This window comes from Crocodylus siamensis, chromosome 2 (assembly GCF_052110815.1).
Source record: "Crocodylus siamensis isolate JL-2025a chromosome 2, ASM5211081v1, whole genome shotgun sequence".
NCBI lineage: Eukaryota > Metazoa > Chordata > Crocodylia > Crocodylidae > Crocodylus > Crocodylus siamensis.
Genome location: NC_143396.1, coordinates 274,885,439 through 274,910,089, shown reverse-complemented (window position 1 = coordinate 274,910,089; position 24,651 = coordinate 274,885,439). Strand labels below are relative to the sequence as shown.

The following is a 24,651-nucleotide window of genomic DNA, read 5'->3' as shown; positions in this document are numbered from 1 at the left end:
TCAATGTTTTTTGGACAACACTTTTCAAATAATGTTGCCAGACTGTAATACTAAGTTTTATTGCTTTAAATCTCTCTGCCTGAAGATGGGATACTGACTTGGGCTTGAAGCATGACAGTGCTGTGTGTCCCCAGAACAAGTTCCCAATACAAGTTGTACTTTATGGAAAATGTGCCACACTCAAGTCCATTTCTTACCTTTAAGGCCTGCATGGGAGGCTAGCACAATAGAATTGGGAAGTCCAACGCAGCAAGGAATTTTATGTATTGGTGCTGGTTATGGAAGTTTCCCCAACTGCTTGAAAAAGGAACCACCCCTTTTACTGACTCCCACTACAGGGAGAAGCAATTTGGTTCCATTCAGTGCTTTGGCCAGAAGCAGACTGTGTTATTAAGTGCCACACGTGGCAGCTGGCTTACAGGATGCAGGATACCCAATCCTCAGTCCCATTATAGGTTTAAAAAAAAAAGGCCAAAAGTTTAAAGTACACTGGGATGAAGAGTCTCAATGTTTCCACATTCATCTATGTTACATTTGGAGATTTAGATGGGGAAAGCAGCCAGTTTCAATTCTATCATTAAATCAACCAGATGCTTTCAGATAGGTTTGTTACTTAAGATCAAAATAATGCATCTGGCCTGTGTAAATTAGTGATAGGGCTCCTCCCACTAAAAGCAACAGCAGAACTCTTTAGGGCAGAAGTGAGGCATGAATTTTTTTTGCCAATAAGAGTTTGTGATCAGCTGCAAATCAGCAGCACTAGATTATGCAACTACTTGGACAGCTACACCTTCAGAAGAGACATGTTTATGTCCCTGTGCCCTCCCCGGCAGTATTTTTAATTTCACAGTGGGGGAGGGGAAGGGGAAGTGTCTAGTGTTTCAGCACAGCAGCTGTCCCAAAATAAAAGTCTACACCAACAGCTTGGTAGCTAAATTTAGATGGTGAAATCAAAGTATGTAGACAACTGACAATAGATCTGCACAAGAAGAGTTAAATCAGCACAATTCAACATTTCTAAAATTTAAAAACCTCTAAATTAGACACAAACACAGTATCAACCTGTACCAATAAGTAATCATAAAAGATCACTGCACTGCAGAAATCAGGTTTCTGTTTTCAGAACTAGTGGGTTTGCTCTGGAAATTTATTCAGAAGTGCAGGGGAACAATAATTTTTTTCATTTCCCTAATCCAATTAAACAACATTAAATATGAAACAAAATGTCTTGGATATGAGAGGTTTTAAAAGGAATATGTTCTGCAAAGATTACGATATATTTCTGTACCAAACATTTAATTCAACAAAAGGACTGATTACATCAAAAGAGATCCAATTTAAAACAAAAAATAAACAAAGTTGCATATTCAAGATAGTTTAATATGTATTTTCTGAATTAGAAATATCACTTTCTTAAATGATGATGAAAATTACTAGTGTAATGATCCATTTCCCCAAATCACTGAATTACATTTATACATATAATACAGAGTTGATTGCAATTGGAAACAACAATATTAAAATAAATGTTTAATAGATACAAAGGATCTTTTCTCCACAACATAGCTTTTCTGGTGCTTGAACACCCATTTTAAAGTAATTCTCCACTAGCATTAGACTATTTAAGTGCAAAACAATTTTATTTAAAAAAAAAAAATCTATGATTGCAGCATCCATCTTCCTGAATTACATTTTTAAGCCAGAAAGTAATGACTTTCATTTTCCATGAGTGCATTCCAGGCTGTCTTCTAACCATCTCTGGTTTAAAAAAAAAAAAAATCAGTGCAAAATAAACAATGGTGAAGTACTAATTTAACCATTGAACTTATTTGGATTTAAGAAACACTTTATTTTACACTCTCTCTCTCTATATATATATATTTATATCTTTCTATATATATGTGTGTGTGTGTGTTTTTTATATTTATATAAAAAACCACACATATATATATGAATGAGAGAGAGAGAGAGATTAAATTACACCAAACTTGAAAAGTATAAAGAGAACTGAAAAGTTACTATTTTTACTGCAACACCAAAAGAAGCATTTTTTTAAAGGAAAACTCTTCTTTGGGTGAGCAGCCTAGACATATTAGCTGTAATAAGGTCTCATTACATTATTCCTTTGCAAAGTACTATGTGATTCACATAATTCCAAGTTTACACTCTGCCATTTTATAATTTTGTGATGCGTTCTGCCTGAAGAACAGCTGCTGGTTCCACTGTCATTACTTCTTGTCCTGTGTTCAAAGATTTGCTAGCAGTAGTGTGATGGCTATACTACAGTTCCACTTGGAGAATTGGCCTGGTTTTGGGATGACAATAAACCCTGCAAACAAAGCAGTTTACATTAATCCAGCAAGAGAACCTGACATTGATTTTAAAAGAATAAAAATGGTCTGCAACAAATTTCAGTACAACTGTTTGTCTGTACTACCCACAGAGCACCCAAGTACTACTGCAAGTTCTTACACAAATAATGTCACTTGCCCTGTTCCTTGATAACATTTCAATCAATGTTTCTGTGATGAATCAACATTGGTGTGCGTTTAGGATACATTGTATGAATCTGTCACAGCTGACTTCAGCTTGCCTTGTACTTTTTTCCATTGTTGGCAATTTCTGAGCACTCAGTCATACTGCTAAAAATACTCTTAATATCCTGTATTAAATAAACAAACAGTCAGAATGGGCTTATTCTACAATCAGTATTAGAAAAAACCCAGAAGTTGGACAATGAACTTCCATTACTGCCAAGTGCCAGTTCTTGGTCCCTCACTAGTCAGCAAAAGAAGAGGTAATATACAATTCAACTGAAAGTTTTTACTAAATTTTCCATTTGGGAGTTGGGAGTGAGAACAGTGGGGGAACATTCAATGAGAGAATTTAAGTTTACAATTTAAGGGAATTTTACCTTTGATTTTCTTCAGAAGCATCCTACCTCATTTAAACATGCTGCATTTTAAAATGGAACAGTGGCTTGATTTAGTTCAGGTTCATAAATTACTATGAATTCTCAGCTACAAATGTAGTTATACATGCTTAGTCAGATATATATTCAAGCACATATTTTCTGCTTCGATGTATGTATAGAAGTTAGCATCTGATCAAGCTACTTGTTTCTCCAGCCATTTGTTGAAGTTTATTCTGTACACCAGACTTCAGATTTAAAACAAGCACCTACACCAAGCATACGGCCCTTTCATTACGTTGTCATAAACATGTCAGTCAGAAGACCCAAATACCAGCTAAGCTGGAACTATATTCAAATCAACAATACCACGTTGCTCTTTGCTACACAGGTATGCATGCCCTTCTTGAAATTCCTCTAAACTTCTATTTTACAGACAGGTTCAATTCTTACCTCAAAATTAGGTTCTTGTGACTGAGATCCATCAAGCTAAACAAGACCAGGCAGCAACTAACAATAGGAATATAGAATCAGTGACATTCAAACTACAGGAGCTTTTTCTCCCTTAAATCCAAGAACCCAGGAACCACTACTATATGAAAAACAGTGCTTCTTCTGAACCACAGAAAGAAGTGGAAGGGGCTCTGAATTGGTGCGTCCAAGTAACAAAAACCTAAATTTCAGATAAAACTGTCATTTTTCTTTTAAGATCCACCAATACAGACATGGGATACATCCACATGAATGAGATGGACTTCGTGGCAGAAGATGGGTATGGAGAATACCAAGGTACACTCTGCTTCAAATTGTCCTCTACATATGTGGCACCTACAAAAGCGAACAAAACTGGTTTAGCGTATCTGTCAATCCATAACTGACTCATACACACCAGCTACAAAAACACCACATTTGCTACGTGACACAGCTCTACTACAGAGCAAGTCAGGCAATCCCACGGTAAGCTGTCCCTTTAATTTTTTTTCTTTTCTGTCAGGAAGATACAAAGGGGGAGGTGTCACCTGTCTGTTCTTGTAGTCAGTTTCATTTTAGGGTAGCCATTTAATGGGTCAATGTAAGTGGGCCCCTCCCAACCACCTATTGGGCAGACAGTCAGTCATCAGAAGCAGCTAACTTAGACAAACTGGTCATGTATCCACTCCTTACAATCTGTAAATTAACTAGAGCACAAAATCGGGGCAATTTACTCATTAATTGTGTTATGCGCCAGCAGCCCATGAGGTAGATTTACATGGCTTGGTTACAAAATACACAAAGCATGATATTCAGACCTTGAAAAGAGAAGCTATTTAGGTAGTTGCACAGGTAATATACAGCAAGAACGATACAGTCCCTCCTCTGCATGGACTATGCTGAAAAAAACTGGAATTGAACACAAGGGCAACATTTTTTAAGAGCAACTCTATTTTGGCACTTCTGAAAGCTTGAAAATAAAGCTTTTATTTCAAAATAGCAACTAAAATAAGTGACAGCAGAACTCTTAATCAGAGCATACATTGTAATACCATATTCCACAAATTGTGGATTTTCACAGGTAGGATTAACAAATCTCATTTTCTTGCAAAGATCTGGATTGGCTAAGAACATTTTACAAGGACCTTTTGTGTTTAAATAGCCCAAGACACCAATATTTTCCCTCTCGTGACAAATTAAATCAGTGGTCTGACATGTCCACATGCAAATTAATCTGTAGTCTAAGCACAAGGTAAATCCTAAAAGAATATGGTATTTCTAACAGGCTGACTGTGGTATGCAGGTTCTAGAGGGGGAACAGTGATCACTTCTATCAGGTTTAGCAAATCTTTGTTTAAAATGCATTTTTCTGTGAAACATGGGAATGCGCTGGTTTTACTACATATGAAGTGGTGGCTACGGTAAGTTGTGGCTCTGGGAAGCACGTAGGGCACCCCACTGAATCTACCAATGAACTACAAGGAGTCCTGGAACCTCTCAAATGCATAGGATAACTGGAACCCAAAGAGCGAGATTCATCTCCTGGGCTTCACAACCCTCCTCATAAGCAAAAGGAAAATGTGGTCCAGTGGCTGGAACATCAGAAATGCCAGTTTCAATCCATGTTCTGAACTGTCTTGCAGCGTTAATCTAAGCAATAGGAACACAAGACTGTGGGTAAAGCATCTCCCTAGGTCTTTGTCCAGTCTGCTGCCACTGCACACAAACATGTCATAACATCTTTCAGAAGTTAATCAAGCCCCATCTTCATGCACACTAGACTGCTAGCCACCACTATATAGGGCTGTTCAAGAACCTCACTCCCCAAATGGGTTGAAATCTTAAGTGCTCAGTTTTATATAGTTTTCAGAAGGCATCATAAAGACCAGATGTTTGTACAGAAAAACAAACAAATATGCTGCTAACATTAAATATGCTGCACAAGTGCATTAGCCTATTTCAGTGATTCCTAACAAGGGGCCATAAGATTCTTTGCAGTGTTCTGGCAGGGGGGGAAGAGGTCAAACTGCACTGCATTTAAAATGTTAAAAAGAACAGTTAATGTATTAAGTTTGCACTAATCAAAACCAAAGACAGCAAACAAACAAATTCTTATTCCTACAGCAGCTTCAAGTCTACCCTGTTGTGCACAACACACATTTTACAAAGAAGAAATATTAAGCTACATATTCAGAAAGAATGGGAACAGGACCATAAGTGCGCAAGCAGGGGGCAAGTTATGAATAACTAATATCTTAAACCACTGCACTTTCACATTTACCTTTAACTATTTTCATGCCACCACCCAGAAAGGGAACAGAAGACCCAGATCAGGAATTTACAGGAAACCAAAAGCTCTAGGAGCACACAGTGCATAAGCTTCTCTCACTGAAGTTTATTTCATTAAGTTTTTAAGGTGTAAAGCCTGCTATCAGTGGGAGAAAGTTTGAGTTTGTAACTATGATAATGCATCTTCCTGAAAGACAGGACTTTACAAACCGAGTACAGAACATAAGTTACAGGCAATTTAAACTGGGAAGAATGCTCAGACTCTATTTGTGGTTCTCTTTACTTTTGTAAAGTTTGAGGTTAGGGAAGGATCCCTTCACGTTCTCTATTCCATGGCATATTTATAAAATCAATTAAAATAGAGTCAGCAGCAGTCTCAGGAACTATGATTATGCTGGATGAACCTGACAGAATATGTAGTGTGGTTTCACATGTGGGTTTGACAAAAACCTTAATATTTTCTGTGAGCATTAGGTCTTACTCATTTAATTCATTCCTATTCACTCATACCTAGCAATAAAAGCCCTTCATCCCGTAACAAATCAGCTAGCTATAGTTGTGCTTAGTTCAGAATGGAGACTGCATGAATCATGGAAAGGAAATAAACATTCTTCTAAACTTGTTCTGTCTGCAGATGGAAACATCCAGCCACAAGAAAAGTGAATATTTCAGAAAAAAATATTTATGACTACAAGGCTAATACAAAAGGTTTTAGGCTCCAGCTGTTATGACCCAAGCAGTCAGTGTATTTTAAAATCTCTGTTCAGATAAATGTGAAACAAGAAAGAAGATATAATCTGATCAGAACAATCTGATCAGGGAAGGAACTATAAAATGCAATTATAGTCCAATAGCTAGACTACTGTATGCATCTTCTTTACCTGGTACTTTTCCTTGAGAAAAAGCAACAACAAAGCTATGAATACAGCAGTAACAATACTGTACAAGCAACTGGTACAAACAGAAGTTGCAAGAAAAGCTAAATTAGATTTAACAGATTAAAACTGAAAAACATGTTTAAAGAAGACTTATATGAGTATATTTTAAACTGCTTAAACGGTCCTTTGCACTTGTACTGATGCAACCAGTGCCACAAAAATGTTACACTAATTTAATTTACACCTGCTTGCACTTCGGCAAACAGGAATAAGATAGTGCAAATGTTTAAAAAAATGGTACAATGGTCCCAATTTGTTTGCAAAGGACCTCAAATCAGTAGCTTGGTCAGGTACCTGGATAATCATTATCTCAAGATACCAAGCTGCATGAATTAAGACAGTAAATGAGATACTTTAAAAAAAGATTCTTAATTAAACATCCTAAGATCAATACTGAATTAATTTAGAGATATTTACTTAAGAGCAAATCATCTCTGTATATCTACCCACCAAATCACAAAGGTATTTCCTGGATGGTGCGAATGGGAGAAGTCATGCAAAGCCTGTTAGTTATTTTAACAAAGCAGAATCCAATATGCTTGCCATGTGGAGATTTAGTGTTATTACTGAAGCACCTTGCACTTGCTTTTTCTTGCGTTGCTCCAGTAACGTCTGCCCAAATATTAAGAGTATAGATTCAACTAGAAAAAAGTACCTTGGATTTGGTAAAAGCGTGAGCAGCACCACAAGTACTTGGTTGCAGTTTCACCTCTGTGCATTAGTCCCTATTTTTAGCTTTAGAGAATACCCTTTGGACAAAGTGGAAAGGTAAATTCTGGTATTTGTCTCTAAATCCCAACTGAAACCCCTTCTTCCCCTCGACACCTGCAGGGACTAAGGAAAGTAAACACTCGCGTGTTTAGTACCTATATCTAAATATAAAAGGCATGTGTCCAGACAGCATATATCCTTACATTGGGCCACAGTTGGGGACAGCCATCTTGCAAGTTTTCTTTAGGTGTCTGCTGAAGTACACAGATTCTTATCAACAACAGTGACCCAGGCAATCTGACTTAGGCAGCAGGACCTTTGACCTAATTTAGAAGTTAAGGGCTCATATAATGCAATAATATTTTCTAGCCTTTATGGACTAGAATTGCCTCCAACATTTAGGTTATATCACAAGCAACAGAAAGAATTGTAATAAATCTGGTAAATATTGCCTCATTTTCTACTCCGTTCCCAAGAACGCGATTAGTTTTAGACACAGACAAGATCTAAAAACTTAAACTGAAGGAAATTCATCATGAAGACAACTGGTCAATTTTAAAACCAGAACAGAAAGAGATCAGTGCTAGTAGTTATCTCCTCGAGGACTTCTGTGCAAAGGCGGCAGAAGCCATGTTACAGCTCTAAGATAACTTTTGCAATCGCTGTGGCTGCAGAAGGTGAAGATCAGATTTCTTTCACATTCTAAACACTTTCAGTTGAACTAGTTTGAACAGCCAATGCACATAATACAATTTGACTCAAGCAAGCCTTCAGGACATGCTTCACCTGTCTCTCCATCTGCACATACTTTCAAAGACAACAAACAAAACGAGAACAGCAGCACTGCCATGCCCAAATGGATTCAGATTGCCCCCTTCCTACCTCTTGAAGTACCAGACAATCCTCTGATGTTTAAAATCCAACAAGTTAGATAAAGAGACTTCTCTCAGTGACTCTACAGAAGTCACGCTTCAACAGGGAAACATCTCTGCCTTAGTTTGACAGGACTCAGGATGACTCCAGAATCTGTCGATAAAAAGAACTTTAAAAGGTCCCAAAAGATGAGCACTAAGCTAGAAAACAAGTCTCCCAATCATCTTTCTTGGCTGCTTGTACAAATAAACTTAGCATTTATTCAACAGGATGGAGAAGGTTGATGAAGTATTCTTATGCACTTCTGATGGAAGCGAGGGGGCCACACTGGCCTAACTTCACTATCAAACTCAGAAACAGTTTTACTTCTAGATGGCAAAGACCCTGAAACAACTTCTTTGGAGCCACCTCTTTAAGGCGGCAATCTCCATTTTCTACCAGAGAGCTTCAAGGTCTAAGCAAGGCTGAGATGAACACCACAGCCTGAACTGGAGTTCAGAGGAAAGAGCTCCTGTAGAGTTCGACAAAAATCCCATTCAGCTGCTGCTTGATGGATGTGCATCAACACAGCTTCTCTCAAACTTGGCTAAATTACCAGTTTAAAACTGAATTCATCGCTTTACCAAATTTATTTCAAATTGCTCGTTTAATCCTTATGTATCAGAACAAACGTGATCTTGAAAACAGAATTAAAAAAAATCAGAAGCAAGAGCTCTAACCCTACATTTGATTGATACTAACTAGAAAACAAATCTGAAATATATTTACTTAGAAAAATGGTGCGATTTAGTTAATCCTTTTATGTGAGAAAACAGCTAAGGAGCTAGCCACTTCACTGCACCCATTTGTTTAGCAAAGTATGTACAGCATTGAAAAACCTTTAATTTTTTCCATTCCCGCTTTTAGCTCATGTGAAAAGGTATTGAAAATTATCTACATTTACAGTTCAGTCACACATTTTTATTTAACATCAGTATACAGAGGACAACCCCAGCAAATTTTTTAATGTCAAGTATTTAGTAAAGTTTTTCAGCTGTAACAGTGACAATAGAACAGCTAAAAATAAGCAGTATGAAACAAACATGATTTTTTAAAATTATAAATATACCAACAATACTTCTTAAAGCTTAATTATTGCAACAGTTAATTTAACAATATTTTATGTTAGAAAGGCTCTATGAAATTTATTCAAGTTGTCAAGAAGTTAGATGGAAGTGTAAAAAGGAAATACATATGAATTTTACTTTTGATATTCACTAAAGGTATAGTCAATACAATTTTGTACAGTATCACCTAACATGTCAATCTTGTAACAAACTCAAGTATACAGAATTCATAAAAATGCAGGAAAAAAAATCGTGTCTTTAATTTTTACATGTAATTTGACAATAAATTAACTGACATGAATTTTTGTTATTGTAACAAAGGCAGGCCAGCATTTTTAATATCAATTTAGTAGCTTTAAACTGTTAGGGGGCAGATGTATACAGACATTCTGAATACATAATCAAATTAAGAGGTGATAGTTCAAATCAAGGAATTTCTGGAAGTGTTCAGTAAAAGTCATGTTATTTCCTACTCCAGACACCCTCATCATAAAGCTTTTACTGGGTTCTGATCTTCGCTGGCTTCACTGAAGTCACTAGGCCATACTTCCACTGTGCACACCTTGCTAGAAATCATCACACCACAGTATGAGCTGAATTTCATCCTGATGAGGTGTGCTAGGTGCAACCTTGCTATTATGCCCATTAGAGAAAAGTTCAAATATTTCAGTTTGGTACTCTGATGCCTTACAGCCAGGATTCAGTTTTACTATAATCATCCCTGAAGTTTATATAGATACCATGCCACTTTTGAAAGAGAACTATTTGATAGTATTTAAAAATCAGCAATTGAACTTCAATTGTAATGGTGAAATGCCCCTTTCCATTGAGGAAAAATTAGTACGTGTAACCGCTTTTAATTCCAATATAGTAAATGAATGTTTAAGTACTTTTTTTTTTTGTTTGTTTTTTTTTACCATAACAGTCATACCAAAACATGATACTGCACTACAATTGTAGTTAATTGGAAAATGCAAGGATGTTATAATTTAAGTCTAGATTTTCCTGTACAACAAGAATGAAATAAATATTTAAATTCCATGTGCATTTTGTTTTACCAAGTGGTAACGTACTCATTCTGCCAGGGTATATACTGCCATTTCACTTGAGTACTCCTTCGTTGTGTCCCATCTTACCTTGAGCTCTCTTACAAGAGATAGAGTGGGCAATTTTCCCTTGAAATAAAATGAAGTGGTCGTAGAACACTGTGAACAGGTTAAGTGCGTGTCACCCATCTGGGTAGGTAATTCAGTTTATTTTTAATAAATTAAATAATTATATTAAAATAATGTGTTTAGGATGCTACAGTCATGCCAAGTAAAAGTGATTTAGTCAAAGTAATGAACATTCAAATAAATTGCCTTGCATAAAAATGTGCCCAGCATTTTGACTGCATTTGTATATCCTTACAGTTGGAAGCAACTGGCACGGCAATCTGTATGCAGTTTAATATTTCCAGCTCCCTTTATGCTGTTTTTCACACAGTAGGGATACGATAGCCATTTCTATGAGCCCCTCCCTAGGTTTATCTAGGGAGCAATCCCCACAGGCAATATGGCTACAATTACCTTCTCAGACATCAACCCGCCCTCCACAAATGTGACCAAGATTGAATTCTGTAAAGTCATACTTCCAAAGGAAAAGAACAATGATTCACAATAAATTTTGGACTGTTAAAGCATGTCATCCGTCCACATTCCACTGGTCCAATTTAAATTTATTTTTGTAAATTCCTTGCATTATTTCTGACCAGAAGTTAGCACAGGAATTTTAGAAACTTGTTTGGTTCATATTTGACAAGAACAGCGTATCCAATGAAGAAGCTCAAGGTACGATGGTTTAACAGAAATTGTAAATTCAAAAAGCTTGTAGTGTTCACTGCACGGAGCATACAAAACAGTGCAGCAGTGCTCCATGCTGCCGTGAAGACCCATTGCTAGATTTCTAGCCAAAAGCAGCAGAGATTAAATGCTGCATACAAGGTCAGAGGAGAATACTGGTCACAGGGTTGGCCATATACATGCTTTGATGGCTCTTACAAAAAGGAGGAAAAAAGAAGAGGGAAAGACAGGGCTGGCTCAACAGCAGCCACGCTTTGTACTGTAAAATTAGTTCAATTTTCTGTCTTATGCTGTGTGTTGGCAGTGGTAGGAATTCAATGGAGGCCCTTGAAGGCAAGAATAGAATGAATTTAGTAAAAAGAGAGAATTTTCATGTTTAGTTGTTGTAAGACAAGACAGGAGGGGGGGCAGTTGACTGTCAAGGAGCCAGTCAGTGAGAGGAAGGCTAAAAGGTAGCAGCTTTATATCCTAGAGTGCCAGACTTACCCAGGGATAAAGCCACTGGCAGGACAGAAATGTGTGGTATATAACCTAGTAAAGAGACGTTACCATAAGTGTTTTTATACTTTGACAATTCTCATTAAATATGTATAAAGTTATAAGTGCTCTCATAAACAAAAAGGATGCTTATAACATCTTTCTGGCACAAATATTTTCCCAACCCCCTGTAAACATGCTACCAAAACTTAGTTTATACCAGCAGAGTGAGCTCACTGTAAATGCAAATAAAAACAAACAAACAGAAAAACAAATCCATCTGAAAATTTCTAAGCAAATACATCCTAAATAATATGGCATTTACATCAGTGTGCAATATTAATTTTGAAAGTGAAAATTTAGCATGAAAATGACTTACCTGTAATTAAAGTTTTCCATATTGGCCAAATACATAAATCCTGATTTTTGGTACTGCATACTCTATCTCTGAAATATTTGAAATGTTGTATTCCAAATCAAAAAAAAAAAATCATCAATGCATAAACATCTGTTTAAAATTACATATCCTTCAGTTTAACAAAGCCTGACTTACTATCTGAAAAAAATTTAAAAGGGGTGCAAAAACAGATCTGGAACAAAAACAAAAAGATGCATGCTATGCTGGATACCTGAGACACTGATGCATATATAATTAAAGTTACTTTAAAAAAAAGCATAAACAAAAACCAAACTGTGGCTTGCAGTAAGTCACAGAATTAAGAGAAAAGTGGTTCTATTGTTTTAGCTCATGTAGTTTCAATATTCTAGGTCCCAGTTCCCCCCTACCTCGCATGTACTAAATATCCATAAAAATGTAAAGCAGTGCCCTTTTTCCAAAAGGTTTGCACACTTTTTAGATTTAAAAATAGTCATCAAGTGTGCATAAAGATAACAAGTGGGAGAAAGGTTCACAAAGTGCACACACACTCTAAGACAAACTAAAGGTTTTGTTTGTCGGTTGGTTTTAAACCACAGAAGCTTGGCATTTCAAAGCAGCTAGAATCACGAGTTCTCTTTTAGAGATGATTCTGAACCATGTAATTTTAAGATTGCCACAACTACCTTGCAACAGAAATATAAAGTTATATTTTATTTTTCCCCAGGTCTATTCATTGCTCCAACTTGGAAACAGGACTCTTGAGAATCAAGTAGTTTAGACCAAAGGAACCTTGTATTTTCATTTAAGCAGTTCAACTGGGAAAATATTCTGATAATTTAGAAGTGAATGCTCCAGTAATGTGATAATATAAACCTCTCAATTGTTTGAAAACCACTGGAAATAATGAGGGCATCCTCTACTAGACTGGTGCAGTTACTGCTCTGAAAATAGCGTCAATCTCATTAAAATGTTGCTGGCAAACAAAGCTATCTTGGCACAAGGCGCTTAAAGTTATGAGAGAGAAAACAGCCATTAGTTCTAGACTTATTCAAAGAGATAAAACACAAATCTGCCATGCAGTGGACAAAATAAGTACTGTATTCCAGTTTAAGAGGACAGCCCAATAGGTTCAAAATCTAAAAACGGATTACTTTAATGAAAGTTAAAGTGATAGGACAAGTATCTGCCTTAAAGGAGATCTGCCTCCAAGTTGATTAGAAAGTTGATAATATTGGACAAAATATGAAGCCATTTATATAGAAATCTTAAGTGATCTTCCTCATGTGGATGGACTTCTATATAAATCAAAAGTAAAAATCAAAATCTTTTGTTTGTACTGTACTAACATATTTAAGAACAGACTCAAAATTTTCACAGGCGTGCTAACAATCCCTGATATGGTTAGAGGATTTGAAAGTAAATTGTTCATAAAAATAACTGACATAAGATGCAATGTCTTACATGAACATGGCAGAAATCCATAAAAAAGGGTTAATAGGGTTAATGCTTTGGTTTCCAGTTTTCAGATGGTACACTTAAGGTATAAAACGCCACATTTCATGATTGAATCACAGCAGCAGCTTTTCATAAACTACTCAGGACTGCAATATTTAGTAGGAAAACACCTGACCAATTACAATACTGTCACTCCAGTGACCGACTTTAAATCTACATTTTAAATAGCTTTCACTGTGTTGTGGTTATACTAAAATATAGGAACACTAATTGTTACTTTAGATGCACAGTATTTCTCTTGTTGGAAGGCAGCTATATTTAAGAACTGTACTGAAGACACTTCAAATCATTCAGAAATATGGCATGCAGTATCCAAAAGTATGGCTCTGAGGAAATAATCTTTTTACATTAAGCATAAAGAAATTGTATATTCAACATTCATTTCTATTGAGAGAACTGCCTATTCAGAGGTCTAGTTCTGTGATGCAGCATTAAGGATTAAAACTTACCCCTTTACCAGGCCTTGCCCATGTGCAAATAAATCCCTCCTGACAAGCAGTGACTATACAGTCTTCAAGAAAAATTAACACAGTCAGTCTTTCATGTGCTATCTTTTTACAGATAAGAGGCTCTAACAAGGGAACATCTTCCATTCTGGGACAGAGAGGTGTTCCCAAAGTTTTAGCTGGGTCCGTTTTGGTTTTAGTAACTAGGTTCAGTTTGTCACTGCTCTTGCTAGATATATGTCCCATGCTATGATTTCTCTTGTGATCTTTTTCATGGTGTCTTTCCTTCCGATCGTGTAGTGATAGGGTTGCAAATTTACTAACACCAGAAGCAATGGCACCATCCATGACACTGCTTTTACTGCCAGCATTTGAGACTGCAGAATGCGGAAGGCTGTTTGACCGTGGAAGAGGAGGAGGTACAGAGTTTCCAGGTGTTGTGATACTGTTGCCATTACTTCCTGGATTAGTTCCACCACTTCCTGCAGGTGGACTTGTGGCATTCATAACATTTGTGTGTGTCCTTGCTCTCGAGAGAGGTTGGTGGGGAAAGAGAATATCTTCTGTAAGGTCCCACAAACAGATCTGCGTGTCCTGACCTACTGAGCCAAACCTGTACGTAACACTTACTGGACGACTGTCTGTAGAGTTCCTTTTTGACAACCTAGATTGTGTACTATTTGCTCGATCTCTGCCAAAATGAAGGAGGTCTTGGAAATCCTCATCACTTCCACTAAATTCCATTGGGTCACTCTCTTCTACGCTAGTGGTATATGGGTCAAAAGCCACAACACTGACCCATGATTTATGTCCGTGGCCTCTAGCTATTACTCGACAGTCCACAAAAGACCAAACTGTTACTAAGTCATCCTCTCCACCTGTTACAATATATTTCCCATCAGGGCTCCAACATACACATAGTAGTCCTCCAAAGTAGCTTTTCATTGTACCATGTAACTCCACTGAATCAAAGTTAAACACACGAAGAAAGCCATCCTGGCTCACACATGCCAAGAATTTCCCATCTGGGGAAAAGGCAAATTCATTCAGGGCCCCCTCACCTACTGTCCATTTAAGCAGAGGGTTTCTTGTGGATTTACTCTTGCAAGTGTGGACTGCAAAGTTTTCTCCTTGTTTAAGTAGCTGGTAGTGTGGGGCTGTGGTGCCACAAGTGTGTTCCACGTTATACAAATACATACTGCCACTGGAATGAGCTACTAGGAAAAGGCTTTCCGAACCTGGTACCCATTTTACACAGGTTACTCGGGACTTGTCTATTAGTCTCTGTGAAAAAAAAGAGGAAAAAATATGCATCAGAAGAGTCTGATATAGTTTTACATTATCAATATTAAGTTTTACTGAATTTTGGCCACTCAGAACTTAAGGAAGTGATCTAAGCTTCTGGCATAGGAGCTATAAAACTCTTCTCCTTGCAAAATAGCTCCAGATATCTTGAGGTATTATCAAACAATTAGGAAGAAAAATTACAGTTTAGAGAAAGGTATTTTGGGAAGGTTTATTCTTATTGGTCCAATGTTTTGCTTCAAAAGATAATCTCTCAATTAAGCCAAAGTTACTATACATCATGATTTAATATTCTTAGATATATGTTTTTTTTACTGAACACTGGAAGAACGTTAAGCCATAAGTTCCAGCAATAAGCATGATCTGTGTGAATATGCTAATCACCTACCCTCTACAGAAAGCTTACAGGTTAGCAATTAAAAGAAAAAGACCAGATCATATTGGACATCGTATTCATGGAACATATCCTCACACAAAAAGCTTTTGGAGACCACTAGAAAATTCTAGGAGTTTCCAAAGTCCACAGATTAAGGTATGCCAAGCTGCAATCAATGTGCAGCAATTACTTTAATTTTAAACAGCCCAGTTTAGAGATGGGGAAAGACTGCTGGCCTACACTTACATTTCAGACTTAAAAAATAAAAACAAAATAACCAGACCCTTTTTATGAATATTTTTTATACACGTCAGTCCAGAGAAACTTTGCGGTCTGTTTAATCGCCCCATGTACAAGTAGTCTCCTCTCAAATAAATATATTTTAATAGATTCTGCAACTGAAGATGGAATAGGCGCCACATTAAATAATATCCAAATGTGTTCCGTCAACTGTCTTGTCAGTGCTGAAAAAATGCCAAAGTATTACCTGGTTGCTTGAGCCTGATTACCTAGTAGATTTGTAAACCCAGCTGATCAGCCATGCCACACCCATCTGATCACTTGACACCTACAACTTGATCTAGAAACAAGTGATAACAGTATATAAGGGGAAAGATAATGGGCCATGGGTTGTAGGCTGTATAATTCAACTGCCCTCTCAATTAAGATTGTAACAAAAAATAAAAAGGAACTCACAGGAAAACACTGGGAACTGACTAGCTGTGAAGTATACTTAGGTATGTCAGAGAAAGAGTAAAACTGATAGATGAGGTAACACTACCCATTCTAGGACCATGTCTGTCACTTCAGCAAGCAGAAGTTAAGTCATCATTTTAAGCTATCTGGAGCACTTGCTGCCATTAGTCCCAGTAGATAAGCTCTGCCAAGGACTTGACACTGTCTCCTCATTGGCCTTGCAGTAGTCGTCATTGTATTTGAAGGTTCTGAAAACTACTTTATTGTCTCGCATACCTCCAAATACAGAAAGTGCCTTTGCCAGAGTCATGGCCAACTGTGATAGAATAAGTCCTCCTAGAAACAGAGTATCCAGGAAGCATGGCATCATGACAGTATGGACAAAACAGCAGAAATTCCTGGGGTAGAATGACAGCAGCAAGGCTAGGCCCCAGACCCTTGCAAGGACAGTAACAAGATGATTCTTCTTTACTGTAAATAGTTCTTTGTAAAGTTCCTGTAAATAAAGGGCTGTTCCCATACCACAAAATCAGAATACTACAGCCTGCACACAGCAGCTCACTGGCCCCGAGCCAGCTCAACTGCTCTTTCAGGCACAATCAACTCTGCTCAACCAGTAGCTATCACTAGGACAGCATTAGCACAGGAGTCTGTCCCTTCTGCTTGCTAGGGCCAGAGATCAGCAGCAGCCATCTTGGGACCCAGTAGAGCACTGCATCTACCTGGCTTCTATTCATCCCCATCTTTATTCCAGCAAAGAAAAATCAGCTTTCCCACTTCAGATGCCCAGTTTTGGAGGGCTGTTTTTTGGGGGGGAAGGCTGTAAGTAGTGTCAGTAAATATGGTAATATAATCTAGCAAATTTCATTTGAAACAAGGAGGGTCTTCAAAATGAGTTTTGTTCAGTTTGTGACGCTGTTAAAAAAAAGTGTCCCGTGTTTTCTGCATTTGAAGAGAGTTAAGATGCTCGTTGTTGATCATTCATGCCTTTTCAGTTGTACCTCTAATGATACTAGTTAGAAAATTACCTTGTGCAACCAAGGACAATGATGATAGGGAGACAGCAAGTAAGAATCTACATCAATTTTTAGCCATTAAAACATGTGCCACTATGGTACAATGAAAGATTCCTCACATTGCTCCATTATGGTGACCAAGAGGTCCTACCTCGAGAAGTAAATAATATTCCAATGTTTATACTGAAGCAGTATCTGAAGACCATATTATGCTAAGTACTGTACAAAAAGAGATGGCAAACCCTGCCCCAGACAGCTTACAATCTAAAAAGTTAATAAGCCCATATACACACACACACACACAGGACAGGGAAGAGTAGATAAGGAAACTCCCCTACACCCCTGCAAAAAAACTCAAAAAACAAAACTAGGGTGGGCAGAATTCTTGGCCAGTCAGGAGCAAGTGATCACAATCAATCATCTGCCTACCCATTACAAAGAGTGCAGTTTTACAAGTGTATAAGGAACATGCCAAGTTTTGGGGAAGATCATGAATAATGTGGTGAGTTCACCTATTTTAACTGCAAGCTTCTTCTACTCATGAAATACAGCAGGGGAGAAAGCACTAAAACATTTGTTGGAGAAGCAGGCAACTAAGTCTCATCTCAGTGTCTTTGCCAAGGGTAACAGGATGAGAATAAGAGTAAGTACTGGTAGACGGACTGAACTGTGGAGAGCTCTGAAAGCCTGGATAAGAACTTCATGTTCGCACTGAGAGTGCAAAGGGAGGGACTTTAGCAGTTAACCACCAACATTAGGAACAGACTTGAAGGGGCAAGGCTACAGCCCGAGACCAGAAAAGGAGGAAGAGGAAGAAACTGAAGTGAATTGAGGTGTAAGTTGGTCAGGACCTAGCCAAGAAGCTTGGTGGCATGGATAGAAGGACTGTTGGAACTTGGAAACATAGGACAAGAAGAATCAAAACGCAGATGCTGCATAGATATGTAGGTTTAAGGAAAAGAGTTAAAAAGCAAGCCAAGATGAGTTAATAGTTTATTTGCCTTAGCCTAAGCCTGAGGATGCAGTTGGTTAGGGTACAGGCTTTTCCACTAGAAAAAAAGACCAATTTCTCTTGCATACAACTAGAACTAGACAGTTTTCCATCACTGTAGACATGCACTGAAATTTACACAGCCAGAAGCAAGCAGTTTCATAATCTCACCAAAATGAGCCATCCAAGTCCCTGCATCTTATATATTTTACTTGTGTGGCATTTCAATATATGGTAATGAAGTTTAATTCAGTCTTATTGGATTTTACTCATTAGGCAACTATAAAGTAAAAAGATTGCACTGTAACTACGTTAAGCTATTTTGCTAGTCACATGCGTCAGAGGACTTTTTATCGCCTGGACTTCTTTAGGGTAGGAGATCAGCTTGTGAAGGAGGCAGCAGTTGCATCTCTGCCAACTACTCATCCAAATCAACCTGCTGGTTTCAAGTCACATCATAGCTTCACCTACCTCTATCATTTTTAACTACATGTACAAAGAAGTCCCAATTCTTGAATGTCTGTCTGATAGTATCTATTAAGGGCTTCTTGCAGCAAAGCCCATTACAGTTCATATTACCAGGTTTGCCATTTCCATCTGCAGACCACTACACTGGCTTTAAAAAGTTCCGCTTACATAAATATTAATCAACATAAATGTTTGTATTTTAACTGTCCAACATTAGCATAGGCAGTAAATGTATTACTTTCAGTTCCAATCTCTGCTGCTACTAATTTCAGTACTGTAGCGCCTGCCTCCAGATGTCCATTTTGTAGTGCTACAAAACATTTGTAACACTACAAAAAAAAATAAAAGCACAACCACATCTTCAAACCCCTGGCTGGAGCACAAAGACATGCTTTTCAGCCACGGGGTGATAAAGCGCTGCTCCACAGCTCACCCCCCGCCCAACTCCTGGGAGGTTTGTCAGTGAACGGAGAGGTCCATGGACAGGCTTGTAAGCCCAGGTTTTGGGAAGCCTGTAAGTTCAAGTTAATCTCTGGCTGCCTGGGAGTTCTTTAAACTCCCTAGGCTTTAAGGAGCTACTGGTGTTCAGTTATCGAGCCCTTCAAAAGTTCCTGGATTTACAAGTAGCACCAGAATCTTTGTTGTCCTGGCTCCCAGCAAAACTCCCATGGAGGCAGAAGCTGTTCAGCACTGCCTCAGGCGCTTGAACAGAGGCATGGGTGAGGAGGCTTCCTGCAAGTGACAGCAGGAGCTGGCTGGGGGCAGTCCCCTCTCACAATCAATCCCTGCCACTGCTTGCAGAGAAACCCCCATTTCCCACATTACTGTCCAACTGGGATTGTTCCTGGCACAGGTGCTTATTTGTGCTGGAGTGGCCTAAGATGATGGATATGTGCCCCCCAGCATGTGGGGAAGGGTGGAGTGTGGGCACAGGCAACATGTGGGGGGGGCAGGAAGGGGCACAGGTGATGAAGCAGGGGCAGGGTAAGGAAGCACATCCCCCTCAAGACTTGGGCACAGGTTGCACCTGGGCTGGACCAGCTCCAGGCAGGAGCTGCCTCTATGGCCCAGTGGATGGGGCCTGGTGTGGGAAGGAGCACTGTGTCACCACAGCCAAGGTGAGGCACTCCCTGCCCACCCAGCAGGAACTGGGGCACAACTTGGTGCTACCACCACTGCTATGCCTCACCTTGGCAGTCAGGGCAGCACAGCAGTCCTGCCCACACCAGGTATTGCCTGCTGGGCTGCAGAGGCAGCGCCTGCCAGAGCTGGTCTGGCCCTACTGCAGCCCCTCTAGGCACAGAAATCTTAGGGGGCACATGCCCCCCCACTGCACTGCCTGTACCCTCCCACCCCACCATCACTTGTGTCCCCTCCATCACAAAATTACCTGGAGGGAGCTGCAGGAGCTCTTCTCTAACACTGCTTGGCTGCCATGTGCACATGTGCATGCAGATGCACATGGCGCCCCTCACCTCTGATCACCTCCCTGCTCCCCACAGCTCCAAACAGCCCCTTTCAGGCTGGAACTCTGCCAGCCTGCAAGGGGAAACCTATGGTTTCCCACATTTTTCTCCATTAAAGAGAAAATCCACATTTTCCCCACAGTGAATGGAAAACCTAGATCCCTGGCCTCAGTCATCATTCCTAAGACATATGATACAATTTTCCTCAGGTTTGGGCCCCAGCAGCCTTCTTCCCCAGGAGAAGGGAGGCCAAGGTCCTCAGGCCCCCCACTTACTCTGTGCCTATGGTTCCCAGGGAGTGGAAGGTAGCTCTGCTTGCTGTACGTCATCCCACTGTGCCCAGGGCTCTTCCAGGTATCTGCCCAGCACCAGAAACTTTACAGGAGATGCAGACAGCCTGGGACCTATAAATCACCGTTGGTTAACATGCCCAACTTTTGAGTTGCAGCTACACTTATTAAAAGGGACCAGGAAGCAGTGGGGATAGGGAATCCTGAAAGCCTCCCTGATACTGTGCCTCTGAGCAGGCTGCTCTCTCCACCTCTGGTGCAGAGCACAGTGTGATTGGTGGGGTTCCTCTACCTGGCCAGATGCTAAGTTTCTCCCAGCATTACAAAAAAGATGCTGTCTAAACAGCAACCTCTGTCATAGATCTCTCAATGTAGTTTTACCCTGTACAAGCTTTAGTGTACCCAGAATTCAGGCATGCAACTGTCTTGTCCATCTTACAGTTCAGTCATACAGGCTGCATCTACACTTCTGACAGAACTAGTGGACAAATTTCACAAGTATCATGACTTCATCTATGCTGATGGGAACTCAAGGGCTGAAACAAAGCTCTATCAATTCAGTTTTCAGCATCTGTGTCATATAAACAGCCATCACAGAAAAAAATATCAGCTGCTATTGCAGCCTCATCACCACAGCTCCTACTGATGCAATTGTACTCACGGCAAATTACAAATCCTACTGGTACTAGGTACATATGAGGGGGAGAGGGGGAGTGGGGGAAGGAGTTACAGTCAAATCATCAGTATTTCCCCAGTGAAGAGTAGGGAAATGCAAGGGGGGGAAGAGCATGGAGGAGAAACCATCAAACCCTAAGTGTTTTTTGTTTACTTTTTGCAGAAAGGCACCCAAGTTTTACCTTTTTAACAGTCATTTAGCCAGTCAGCTAGCATAGGTCTGTTCAGGCTGATTGAACAATGGGATGTTTGAAGACATCTACAGAGAGAATCTACAGAATTTTAGTATTTGTGAGCCCCAAGGTGAATCTGGTTGCACAGTGGATAAAGTGAAGACGACTGATGGTGGCTTTCTAACGCTCGGCACTAGACACACCTTTTCCAGAAACAGATATCTAACAGAAATACAACTTTTAGAAATGACAAGCAAGTTTGCATGCAAAAAAATTAGGATTCCCACTTACTTCCTCATTAAATAATTTGCTAGTTTCTTTTTTAATAGGGTCTATAAGTTGAACCTGGCCAGCAGAGAAGCCCACTAGGAGAGAGACACTTTCTGCTGTGGCTGTTAAGTGATTGAAGTCATGACACGTAGGTTGGGTTCCTTTGTATATCCTTTTGTCTATTGGTTTACTCAAGTCAGCAGCCTGTAAAGAGAGCAATGAGAACAAAATTAAGATACTTTGTTACGAACACATCTTTGACAGACTAATTTCATTAGCAAATTTGTACATAGCAACAAGATTAACAAAGGTTAAATACAAATCACAAAATATTAATTTAAAAAGCAACTTCATGTTTCCTTTCACAACAACAAGCAGCAAGATGCCTTGAGCAATTTAACATGCCAAGAGTTTCCTCTGACAAATACACCTTTCAGCTTCACTAAATACTGTGCCACAAACCACATGCAAGAGAGAAATATCTTGCTTCCAACTTTCAGGAAGCTTATTTCAAAGAGGACTATTTGAGGCAGGGGTGCAAAGGGAGAGAAGGGGATTAAAAGGGCAAGGAGAGAAATAAGTGTAGGGGGACTACTGGATAGAGAAAAGTTTTCAACTTTTCTGGAACACACAAACGTAACAGCCTTTCATACCAAATTCATTGATCAAGTTTTTGGTGATTACTGAATTAAAGATAAAAAATTACCCAAAAACCTGTGCTGTAAACTGTAATGTCCCAATACAGATATTTAGCCATGTTAGTCTGAAGTCAGGCAGAAGGCAGAGTAGAGGTGTACTTGGTACATACTAACCGAATCAGAGATGCATGTTTTCATGAACAGCAGCTTGCTTTGTCAGAAAGCATAAGTATCTGATTCAATTAGTATATAAAAGGTGCGTCTCTACCCTGCCTTCTGTGCATCTCAACACAGGGAATTCTGGAGCTAAACTTTGAGCATCTCTTCTGTATGCATTGATGTTTGTTCTTACCACAGAATCATCTAATAACTAGATCTGAGCCTCACATTGATAAATTAATATATTTGATGGCAGCTGGATCATGAGGAAGGTACATGAGAGCCTCATACAATTAACCTCTTATTTTTGGAGAACATTATTTGGTTAAATGAGACTTAGTCTATGCATAGGGTGCTACTGGGACCATAGCTTTTATTTTGGAGACGATTTTAATACAGTCTTTTTAGTTGAGTGGTGCATACAAAAATGCATTTTTACCTTATGACCAGACAGCACTGAAAGAATAGAAAAATACTAAAATAAAGGCAAAAGAACACAAAGAATTAGCTTTAAAATACCCAAGTTTTCATGTATAAGACTCAGAAAAGAAGAGAAAGAAGGGACTCAGACTGACAAGAGTCAGAAGCACAAAGAAACTTCCACATTACAGACTGAAGACATTGACAGTTTTAAGAAACAGACAAATCGAAGTCCTGCCCGTCCTGGAAGACTGATGACCAGAAAACAAGTGAAACGAGGTCAGACGAGTCAAGACTCAGAGGCAAGTGATTGAAAAGGCATTTTAGATTAGTATAAACAGATTTTAAAGAATTTCACTTCAGGCCTCCTTTCTTTGACAGGTTCTATTACAAAACTCAGCACTCCCATGCCTTCAATTAAGATGTAAAATTATACAGCACCTTCAGGCACACAGGGGCTTAAGTGGCCCCTGTGTTCAGGAACCTTTGCTTCAGCACCACTCTACTACTACAGAAAACAATGATGAGATTCAGAATTTTTAACAAAACCAGAGATTCTTCTAAATCATTTATAGAACTGGGACATTTTGTGGCTATGACTTGTTCTAAAAAGGAATAGTTTTGGTGTACAAGCTCTGAGCTTTTTCTAGGGGTTCCCTCTTTATACAATGTAAACTTTCAGGTCATCTCTGGCCTCTTCAAGACTAGAAACACTGCCCTGTATCCATACAGTCATAATAGCTGTACAACACATAAAAGCAACACAAAATGGAACAGGAAAATCTAGGTTGAATTCTTAAGTTACAGGGTTCAGAGACCAAGGGGCTCAGCCTGCATACAGCTATACAAGCAGAACCATGCTTGTTGGTCATTACAGGGGAGGGCTTGGCCAGCTACACTAAGCATGCCAATTGAGACTGCTTCCACAATAAAAAATAATACCCATAGAAACAACTTTGTAGTACGTATGCAGCTACTGGTGGAAGTTATGCTCTGTAGTGTAAATTAAAGTTTATAAACCAATTTGAACGAAATCAGGACCTTCCATTCAACTCGCTAAGGAAACACTCTGGGGGAAGGGAAAGAAGTCTTGTATCTGTGGACTCTGTCAATGAAAGAACATGATGCAAGTTCCACAGTTCCCTTAGCTAATGGGATTTTACTAGCAGCATCCCTTTGGAAAGGCTTCAAAACAGAACTACATGAGGAATTTAAGTTTCCCAGGGTGACATTTTAGAGAATGCTCTGCAAGAAATCGCCCACAAATATCCAAATGCCCAGCTTCTAGAGTTAAACAGGTACAGAGAAAATCTGACAAGCCACCCTACAGATCACACAGTACACGCAAGACCTTTCAACTCCAAAGGCTATTGCTGTTCTCAGCAAGTGAGCTATGATGCTGTTTGCAGGAGATAAGACTGACGAGCAAGTTTCATAGATGCATCCTCTCACCCCTCTGGAAATAGTGGAATTTGATCCTCTAAAGTTTAAACCTTGAGATGCCAGATGATAGTCACATGAGTACTGGCTTATGAAGAACAACGGATGTAGCTCACAAAGACTTACTGAACAGCCAAAGTATGCCCAAGATTTTCTTGAATATGGTATCTTGGGGCCAAAGAGGAACAACAACTCAAGCATCCTTGAGGGAAATGCATGGCTATTTCCTGTAAGGACTTAGAGATGCAAAGCCTGTTATGGACCAGACACAGCTATACTTGATTCTCAGGAAAATGAAGATACAAGATATG

General features: G+C 39.1%; 1 protein-coding gene across 14 annotated transcripts in view; it reads right to left on the bottom strand.

The window, feature by feature from the left end:
* Nucleotides 1–405: 405 nt before the first annotated feature.
* WDR20 (WD repeat domain 20) overlaps nucleotides 406–24,651 on the bottom strand; it is a 73,563-nt gene continuing 49,317 nt past the window's right edge. Inside the window, exons 2-6 of one of the 14 annotated variants that reach the window (XR_016440371.1) lie at nucleotides 21,705–21,887; nucleotides 13,961–15,241; nucleotides 8,203–8,346; nucleotides 3,365–3,739; nucleotides 442–2,329 (exon numbers count right to left, since the gene is read on the bottom strand). Coding sequence is in view for 6 of the 14 variants with exons in the window: in XM_090034048.1 (XP_089890174.1) it covers nucleotides 2,276–2,329; nucleotides 13,961–15,241; nucleotides 21,705–21,887 (1,518 nt within the window). In the remaining 8 variants the exon portion in view is untranslated. Of the gene's footprint in view, nucleotides 3,740–8,202; nucleotides 8,347–10,186; nucleotides 15,242–21,704; nucleotides 21,888–24,651 lie in introns of those variants that run through there. The other 13 variants (XR_016440368.1, XR_016440374.1, XR_016440372.1 and 10 more) reach the window with 13 other exon arrangements.